This window comes from Ruditapes philippinarum, unplaced genomic scaffold (assembly GCF_026571515.1).
Source record: "Ruditapes philippinarum isolate M1 unplaced genomic scaffold, ASM2657151v2 ctg1883_1_1_1_1, whole genome shotgun sequence".
In the NCBI taxonomy this organism is placed as follows: domain Eukaryota; kingdom Metazoa; phylum Mollusca; class Bivalvia; order Venerida; family Veneridae; genus Ruditapes; species Ruditapes philippinarum.
Genome location: NW_026861194.1, coordinates 42,501 through 53,132, shown reverse-complemented (window position 1 = coordinate 53,132; position 10,632 = coordinate 42,501). Strand labels below are relative to the sequence as shown.

At 33.1% G+C, this 10,632-nt stretch overlaps 1 protein-coding gene across 1 annotated transcript in view; it reads right to left on the bottom strand.

Annotated features, from left to right (window-relative positions):
• Nucleotides 1–2,017: 2,017 nt before the first annotated feature.
• Nucleotides 2,018–10,632, bottom strand: part of LOC132714819 (uncharacterized) — a 23,850-nt gene continuing 15,235 nt past the window's right edge. Inside the window, exons 2-4 of the mRNA XM_060697741.1 lie at nucleotides 8,447–8,632; nucleotides 6,995–7,156; nucleotides 2,018–6,389 (exon numbers count right to left, since the gene is read on the bottom strand). Of these exons, the coding sequence (XP_060553724.1) occupies nucleotides 2,147–6,389; nucleotides 6,995–7,156; nucleotides 8,447–8,565 (4,524 nt within the window). The 5' untranslated portion in view covers nucleotides 8,566–8,632 and the 3' untranslated portion in view covers nucleotides 2,018–2,146. The remainder of the gene's footprint in view (nucleotides 6,390–6,994; nucleotides 7,157–8,446; nucleotides 8,633–10,632) is intronic.

Here is a 10,632-nt window from a genome sequence, read left to right as displayed (position 1 = left end):
ATCTACCTACAAAGTTTCATGTTGATACCTCTTGTTGTTTCAAAGTTATGTCCCGGACAAGAAAAGGGGACGGACGGACGGACGGACGGACGGAAAGACGGACGGACGGATGGACGGACGGACGGACAAGGCGGCGACTATATGCTCCCCCGAAATTTTTTCGGGGAGCATAAAAAAGACTAATTGTACAGGTAAAAGTATAAATATTCATTATCAAATCATGTTCGAAACAGTTACAAATAACCTTTCATTTTCCCAATATTAAACTTTTTATAAGTCAATTTTTGACCCTAAAGTGTGGCCTTGACTTTCAGCTGGCACAAGGGTAAGATGGATTCTGCACATCACCCAGTTGGGGTGAACATTTGAGTAAAGTTTGAAGAAAATCCTTCCATTAGTAAAGAATTTATAGAGCGGACACAACATATTGTCTAGTATTAATTGTATGTAAATTTAAAGACTTAAAAAGGGGCTTAACTTTGTCAAAATGCAATACAGAGTTATTGAAACTTGACCTGCATATCGTAATTGTGACACCACATATATTTTTTAAGTTTCAAGCAAATACCTGTGCTAGTTTCAGAAATATTCAAGTATGTGTTAAAATTTAAGAACATTTTCTAAGTCAATTTTTGACCTTCAAGTGTGACCTTGACCTTTAGCCGGCACAAAGGTGACATGGATTCTGCACATAACCTTGTTGAGGTGAACATTTGAGTAAAGTTTGAAGAAAATTCTTCGTTTAGTGTAGGATTTATAGAGCAGAAACAACATATTGCCTAATATTTGATTGTATGTAAATTTGAAGACTCAAAAAAGGGGCATAACTTTGTTAAAATGCAATACAGAGTTATGAAACTTGACCAGCATATCTTCATTGTGACCTTTCATATATATTTTAAGTTTCAAGCAAATACCTTTTCTAGATTCAGAAATATTCATATAAATGTTAAAATTTAAGAATATTTTCTAAAAGTCAATTTTTGACCTTCAAGTGTGACCTTGACCTTAAGCCGGCAAAAGGGTGACATGGGTTCTGCACATTTCCTTGTTGAGGTGAACATTTGAGCCAAGATTGAAGAAAATCTTTCAATAAGTGTAGGAGTTACAGAGCGGACACGACATACTGTCTAATATTTGATTGTTTGATATTTGAGCTTCAATTGTGACCTTGACCTTGAGCCTACACATAGACAACATGGGTTCTGCACGTCCCCTTGTTGAGGTGAACATTTGAGCCAAGTTTGAAGAAAATCCTTCAATTATTGTAGGACTTACAGAGCGGACACGACAAACTGTCTAATATTTGATTGTGTTTGATATTTGACCTTCAATTGTGACCTTGACCTTGAGCTGACACATGGGCAACATGGGTTCTGCACATCCTCTTGTTAAGGTGAACATTTGAGCCAAGTTTAAAGAAAATCCTTCAATTGGTATAGGAGTTATAGAGCGGACACGAAAATGGAGACGGACCGACCGACGGACCGACCAACGCGACAAAGCGAATCCATTATAGCCCCCTCCACATTTTGTGGTGGGGGTATAATAATACAGTCAATTTTTTATGGCCAAGATTGTTTTGCCAGTTCACATGTCGGCTATATGGACAACACCATGTTTGTTCTCGAAATTGTGAAAATTACCTACATAGTTTTGGTTTACCGTGGGTTAAAATTAGCAACCACATCGTTTTCAAAATTATGAAAGCTCACCAATGATTGGCTGTGTGAAAGGTCACCAGAAATGATTTAGTACTTATTTGGTCACGGTCAGATCTGAAAGCGGAGCGGTGATTTAGAGCTGACTTTAATTAGATTGTTTAAATCATAAACACAGCTGCTGCAAACTCGTGATATATGATGGCCGTTTATTTATTGATTCTTTTCTATACATGTATAACCATTCACTCTGGAACATTTAACTTGTTAACTGGGATACAAAAATTCAAACGTAGGTTCAGTAAATTGTTACCAAGAACAGATCCTTTTCAAAATATTAACATAATAACAAAATGCAAATCTCTGACTGATATATTTTATGTCTTTTATTTCATATAAAAAAAATAATTAAAAGAAATTTGTATATTGCAACAACAGTTCAATCAAAATACTTTAAGAAATTTTCAGTTAAAAAAGAAAATTTCTTAAAAGAACAGTTTCTTACATAAAACATTGTTTTCATCAAAGACAGTAGTTTTTCTATCACAGGCTAATTCAACATCTCCCTCCTCTATACTATCTCCAAAAATGTCCGGTGAAATACCAACATTTTCTTTCACAGGGTTCTCAAATTTCAACAGCACAGGTTTGTGTTTAGATACATTTCCTGAATCACAGTCTGGTGTATTGATCACTAAACATTTCAAAGCCATTCTTTTAGTACATTTTTCAATTCTATCTTTGTCATTTATCTTTTTCCCATTAAATCTAACGCAATGCAAGTTACTAACTTTTGTATTTTCTTTGGTCGAAAAATTTATATTGTTACACTGACTGGAAAATAGATCTGGTGTAACAGCTTGTGCTGTGTTACGTTTTTGTAGATCAATGTTCTTTTCATTTTCTTGTCTGTCATGAAGCACTTTTCTAGTGTCTAGTTTCATTGATTTTTCGTCAGGTTTTTCATGTAATTCATGATTATTATCATTTAATTGAGCATCGTAGATGAAGGAATCTGTTGATTCATTTAACCACAGATCTTGACTGTTAGAAAAACATTCAGCCATGTGCCCATTGTTATCTTTAACATTTTTCTCATTCACATGTTGCAACCCAACAATTTTTGCATTTTTCACATCTTCATGTTGCAACCCATCAGATTCCCTATCCCCAGGTTGCAACCACATAGTCTTGCAGTTTTTCACATCCATATGTTGCAACTTATCAGATAACCCACTGTCAGGTTTCAAACTACCAGTTTCCTTGTCTACAGTACCTGATTTATAAGAATGGCATGCAACATTATAATTTAAATCTAAAGGTGACCTAGCTGATGCGATAAAACTTCCACCAAATAAATCTGAGGATCCATCTAAGCACTCAGAATTCTGTTTAAAAACACTGTCTGTCTCAATATAAACACCCAAACTGTCTTCATTTACCTTTCTATTAACAAAATCTAACTTGGCATTTTCACATTTATCCAAAAGCTCTTGTTTAAGGGATATTTCAGGAACGTTTTTCAGAGACATCTTCTTGGACTTTAAACATGACTTTCCAGCTGAGACTGGTATAGTTAAAGGACTCTCATTTAATCTCATTCTAATATCCATCACATGACAAGTGCTAACTCTTCTCAACCTTTTGTCAAACTTTACTTTTCTCTTCCCAGGTAGCTGGTCCTCCAAATCTATTTCACTCTGACTGTCACATACACAAGACATGTCTTGACTTTCTAATATTACACACTCATCTAGGCCTGGTGTTGAAGTTCCAATTGGACTGTCTTCAAATAAATCTTCATTCAAACTTGCATTTTCAGAACTTGATTTAGTGCTGAAACTTGGTGTGCTAACAGTCAAAACATTCAAAGAATTTTGTTCATTACATCCATCTGACATCTCAAACAAGTCTGCTGAGTAATTTATACAACTTGATTCATTTTTAGTATCTTTATCGATTGTAAATTCAATTTGCAAATTGTTTATCTTTTTTGCTTCTTGAAAACGGTCAATTTCACTCCCATTCACACTTTGCTCTATCACTCTTTCACCAGGTGTAGACCTATTCACAACTTTAAGATCAACACTTTCTAAATCTGAAGAATGAGATCTTGCCTCTTGGTAAGTTTCAGAAGCTTTAACTGACTTGTTATCTGCTCTAAAGAAATTACTAATTGGCTTTAATTTACATGGTTTAAACATGTCTATTTTAAACTTTCTTTCCTCAAAGTCTGATGACTTATCTATAACACTGTTGTTTATGTCATCATCATGAAAATCATTGTTTGGTTTGTCTTGCACTAAATCATCTGTCTTCATCGACTTTTTCGGGCGGTGACTACCTTCCTTATGATTGGTAACACTTTCAACATTTCCATTTCTTTCTTGTTTGGACTTTTCTACATAGTTACTTTTAAATTCCATTAAACTTAAATCATCAAACAATTCTACGAAGTTACTTTCCATTTCTTCAGCGGTCTTTTCATCCTTCTTTTCCACATCCATTACATTATTTGCATCTGATTTTTGCCTTGAAGAACTGTTTTCAGCCCTTATTTCTTCATTTTCCACTTTATCATAATTTCTTTCATTTGAAATGTCAGCAAAGAAACAATCTAAGTCATCTGAATCACAGTTGGAATCCTGATAATAATCATCAGAAATTTTCCCTCCTGGCTTGTCCTTTTCAACAAATTTGTTTTCTTTGGTTTCCTCTCTGTCTGCCTCTTTGTCCAAATCACTCATTCTTGATGATTTCTTATCAACGAACAAAGTGGATGATACTTTCTGAATATTAACCACCTTATCATAATTTAGCAAGTCATTAAAAATAAGTTTGTCATTATCTATGCCTGCCTGTTCATCATCATTCAAACCGTTTTCAATTGTTGTACTACTTTCTTCCATCTCATGTAAAAAATCATCATATATTTCATCATTTATTTCGTGTGAAACATTACCCTCTACAAATTCCTCTTTGTTTTTCATACCAATGTTTTGTTTAAAACTTTCAAATCTTGTATCTCTGTCTTTATTTAAATCTTCTAGGCCATCTAAAGCTTGATCAGTTTCATTCCAATTATCCATTGTAGGCACTTCCTTCAGAGAAGTGTATGCTTCTCCTGCTGTCATTTCTACATTACTTTGTCTAACAACCTCTTCTTCATTCACCATGCATTTTTCAAGTTCATCCTTCACTATGCAATCTTCAAAGGAATCAAGGAAATCTTTAAATTTTTCTAAGTATGAATTTGCTTTATTTGCTCCCGTCTTTGAGCTAATATTTTCTGAATTTTCCGTCTTTGAATTAACTTTTTCTGAATTGTTTATAATTGAAAATGGTTTGTCTTTTTTCTTACAAAGATTATTATCATTCTCAATATCTCCGTTTTTAACAAACAGGTTTGCTTCACCATCATCAATTTCAGCACTTATATCATTATCTTCAATTACAACATCTTGTGTTAATTCTATACCTTCAAATTGAGAGTCAAAGAATGCATTAAGGTCTTCTGATTCAGGCATTTTGAGTTCCTCAATCAATCTATCTTTCTGTAATCTTGCTTTACTCACATCAACATTTATTTCCGTAGCATTATCAAATGATTCATTGTTATTAAGATGTCTTTCATTACTCATGTCTGTTTCAAATGTAATATCAGGTAAGTCTACATATTCAGTTTTGGTTATTTCCATTTTCAGATCTGGTTCATTTTTATTCTGATTTATCCAATTTCTTTCACCAGCAGCATTACTTGTGTAAGCTGATTTATTATCTGTATTCTTCTGCCATGTTACAATTTGTCTTCTTTGAAGTTCTTCATCTATTTTCTTGCTGGTGTTTGATGCATCACTTTTATTAAGATCATAAAAATTAAGTTTTTGAGCCACTGAAATATCACTATAAAAGGTAAAGGGATTGATATTTGAAACAGAAGGTGCACAGCTCCCATTTTGTGTGGTACATGTAAATTTCGACAGCACAGCACTGTATGACTTATTCCAATTTCCAACAGAAGGGAAACAACTGTCTCCATTGTCATTTACTGTATCAAAAGTTACACACCTTGGTAAATCATATACAATGGTCTCGCCTGCAAGAAAAATCTCTTTATCTTTCAAATCTATTAATGGAGCAGAAAAACTTCCATCATTTTCTACAGTGTCAAAAGATTTGTTTATTGAAACGCTACTCCTATTTCTACTGTAACTTTCAGGTTCTTGTAAAGAAGAACTTTGATTCCCGCTGGTCTCAAAGCTGAATCTTAAGGAATCTAGATCTGCACCAAAAGAAACAGTTCTGTAAGAGTTTGAGCTTCCCAATGTTCTAATGGATACATTTTTATTAGACTGGTTATTTTCCTGATTTTTCATTGACTGGTTTTGTTCAGGTGTTTTTAATGGTTTAGACTGGTTATGACTTCTCAGATGTTTCACAAACAATCTCATATGGTCAGTGACTGAGGCAAATACACCATCTGAACATGCAAGCATCTGGTAAGCTAGAGTATGAAAATTTTCAAAGTTTGACGTACAGTCTAGCTGGCTGTAACACAGACTATTTTCAGACTTTATGACATCTTTTAAAGATAGTTTATCTTCATCATCACTGGAACCAGTCAATTTGAAACCGAAGTAAAAATATTTCCCATGGAAGGTATTCAGTAAAGCCTCTGCCAACATTGATGATGCAGGATAACCAGTCCGCTCTAGATCACTAAGACTCCTGAAATTCAAATGATCAATTTTTATCTTTCACTTTAATTGCTTTAATTATATTATTTTCATACATTATTGATGATTATTCTCATTTATATGTTAATGCTTTAGAAGAACTTTATACTAAAATATATTTGATAAATAAATAAAATGAAGCTTAACAACAAAACATTAAGTTTGTCAAAATGTACATACTTTTTCTTTACATATTTATAAAATAATAAAAAGATTTTGATCTCTTGACTGATACAGAAATCAAATGGATTAATTAAATTTATTAGTAAGTAGCAAAGTAAGTTGCAGTTTAATTATACCAGTTTAATTTGAGTATCTGTTTATTTCATCTGCTAAATTCTGTTTACATGATCTGGTAAAATTCAGTCGCTGTCTATCAGTACCAACCAAAGTTCAATATCTGTTCATTTGCACAGCTTAAGTCAGTTGCAACTTAAGTTCAGTTTGTTTATTTTACCTGCTTACATTTATTTTTCCTGCCTAAGTCAGTCAGGGGTTTATTAATGAAAGTTAACGCTCGTTATCTGTTTATTACATGTTTATGTCAGTCACAATTTATTATTGAACCTGCCAAAGTTCAATATCGGTTAATTTTACCTGCTAAAGTCTGTGGCGGTTTTTCCAAAGAAGCCATCCAGTGTCTTGCCAAACACAACTATCCTGCCTAATGTTGTACCGTCTGCCACTGATAGGACAAGTCTGTAACGCCATTGTACACGCCTCCTGTCACAGCTCACTGCACACTTTATACAATGAAACCTATCAATATAATTATACAAAATTATATACTGTGAGTGGTATTACATGTAATTTTTCTAGTCGGTAAATGTTTTTATTGTCATAATTCATTCCTAAATCATGCCTAGCCCAACAACCCATTTTCCATTGAAAACAATTAGCTAAAAATAATGTTCTATTATTACATAAAGCATTAAAAGGTATTAGGACTCCACCTATGTTTTTAACATGACAAAACTTTTTTTTTTAGATTTAAAAGTTTTCTTAAATTCTACTGGTAATTACAAGCAAAATGAGTGGAATTTTTTATCTCTGTTCATTATCTATGTATGTCTTTCAAATTTTAAGTGCCCCAGTTGACAAATTTTAAGTGCCCCAGTTGATAATTGAAATTCATAATTATACTTTTGGACCTCTGAGAAGCTCCTTTAAAATCTGCTACTAGTACTTATATAGTATTGGCAAGAGTTCCATATGACAAATGTATAGATGTCTAGTTAAATTCTTTTGTAACTTTGTTTAAACTTCTAGATAAATCTACTTGTTCATCACCAAAGGACAAATCATTGAATTCTTTGGGGGGGGGGGGGGGGGGGTTTGTTTTGTTTTTTTAAATTCATAATCATATTGTCTCTTGTCTTATCCGTTGAAGAGAAAAAGTGTGAGCTGAGCTTTCAAATATTTTGAGGTTCTATCAATTTTAAACAATTTAACATTATTTTTAAGTTCTGGATTTACTTATAGCACTTTTCAAAATGTCCTATATAGGAATACAAGAGTAATGATCATCATGGGACAGTAAAACATTTGTTGGATGTAGCCGTAAACAAATTCTAGCCACATTAGACCAGCAATTCCAGAACGGCATCTAGCATTGGTAATCAACAGCCATAGGGTATACAGGTAGGTTACTGTCCGGAGACGGACTACAAGCCTGGAATGCTAAATCAATCCTCTTGAGGATGAAAATACTAAAATAGGTTTATTTGTTTGACTGGGTTTTACGTCACACCAACACAGTATAGGTCATATAGTGATGTTCCTGTTTTACTAGTGGAGGGAGATCTCAGATGCCCATCCGTGCATTATTTCAGGCACGAATGGGCACCCGAGTAGAACCAGCTAGCTGGATAAGTTCCTCACATAAAAGTATCCGTAGTCACTGTCGGGATTCGAACCCACAGCGGTGAGGGACATGCAGTTTGAAGTAAACAACCTTAACCACTCAGCCACTCACGCCCCTAAAATAAGTTTAATTTATATATAAACATTTCACTGCTGTCACAAGATTTGTACATGGTAATACTATACCTGTCTGTGGTAGGGTCCACCAATAGTTTACTGTAGCACAGATCACAACTAGGGTAGGTAACTGTTGTATCATGTATATCAGTTACCACAGCAAGAATCAAAACACGTCTTTCACACATCAAGTTAAAATTGTCACAAATGTTCCATAATTGTACAGTTTAAATTTACTGTTTAGAAACCATCATTCTGAAATTTAAAAGAAAATAGTGAAAATTCATTGCATAGCTACCATATTAACTTTTAGAAGCAGTAAGCAATCAAACAAATGGTCCCTAACTGCTTATGTATCACTATCTTATTCACAAAGTCTCACAAAAGTACATAACAAGAACTGTAGGAGGACAGTATTGGCTTGACTATTCAAAAATTTGTCACAAGAGTGTTTATTGAGTATAATAATGCTAGTTACCTATGAATACATAAAATTAACCAAAAAGGTACAAAGGCTTGTTATTAAGATGTTTTATCAAGTAAATCACTGCTTTATTATTAATAATGCATAAAAATGTCCCAAAAACACACAAACTCTTCAGTAGTTATGGAGATAACAGCTTACAAGCAAAACTTTTCCATGAATTTCTAAGTTGAAAAAGGGGAGAAAAATGCAAGATAGAATTATGGATCTTGGTCAGTGACCTACAATTAAATTCTTAATGCATATGTGAAGTTTTAAATAAATATCTTTAATACTTATTGAGATATGTTAAACTTGCATGTAAACATTAACCTAGAGACTAAGTAGAAAAGGGGAGATGAATCAGCCTAAATGCGAGTAGAGTTATGGAACTTGGTCAGTGACATACAATTATGACTCTCCAATTATGACTCTAAGTACATGTGTAAAGTTTCAAGTAAATATCTTTGAAGACCTTTAACCTTTAACCAAAATTTCTAAGTTTCAAAGGGGCAAATAACTCTGCAAATATTGCAGACAGAGTTATGCAATTTTGCAAACTGATGAACATTGTTACTATAAAAAAGTATTGTAAGTTTCAACTGAATATCTCAAGCAATAATTGAAATATTTGACTTTACAAAAAAACTTTAACCCAAATTTCTAAGTTATAAAGGGGCATTATTCTGTAAATATTATAGGTAGAGTTATCCAACTTGTCAATCTGATGTACATTGTTACTATAAATAAGTATTGTAAGTTTCAACTGAATATCTCAAGCAATAATTGAGATATTTGAATTTACAAAAAACTTTAATCAAAATTTCTAAGTTAAAAAGGGGCATAATTCTGTAAATATTGTAGACAGAGTTGTCCAACTTGTCAATCTGATGTACATTGTTACTATAAATAAGTATTGTAAGTTTCAATTGAATATCTTTAGCAATAATTGAGATATTTGAATTTACAAAAAACTTTAACCAAAATTTCTAAGTTAAAAAAGGGGCATAATTCTGTCAATATTGTAGGCAGAGTTATCCAACTTGTCAATCTGATGTACATTGTTACTATAAATAAGTATTGTAAGTTTCAATTGAATATTTCAAGCAATAATTGAGATATTTGAATTTACAAAAAACTTAAACCAAAATTTCTAAGTTAAAAAAGGGCATAATTCTGTCAATATTGTAGGCAGAGTTATCCAACTTGTCAATCTGATGTACATTGTTACTATAAATAAGTATTGTAAGTTTCAATTGAATATCTCAAGCAATAATTGAGATATTTGAATTTACAAAAACTTTAACCAACGCAGATGCCGACGCGGACGCTGACGCCGACGCGACTACAATAGCTCTCATATTCTTCGAATAGTCGAGCTAAAAATGGTAATGACTACAAGATTTTTTCTGAAGAAGGCAGTTTTGCATTATACTGAAAGGCAAATTTATGCTAGATGGTGGCCTAGAGTAATTATGTTGTCTGCCTCTAAACCCAAGGGAAACCCCGGTCCGAGCCCCAAATGTGGGGCCCAACCGTAAATTTTTTTTATGAAATTTTGACAACCCTTAGTTTTGCTTCCCCGGTACTGATCGAAAAGGTTCAGTTTTTAAAAAGAAAAAAGTTTTATTTTTTTAAAATTAATACTACTAGTATCAATGTTATTTTTCTGAATCAGTGCATACAAAGTACCTGTTTTTCAGTATCTCCACAATAAATAATAGTGGCAGACGGTGAGACTAAAATGACATTCAAAATAATGACAGAAAATCTGAAGCTTTAAGTACTGTAA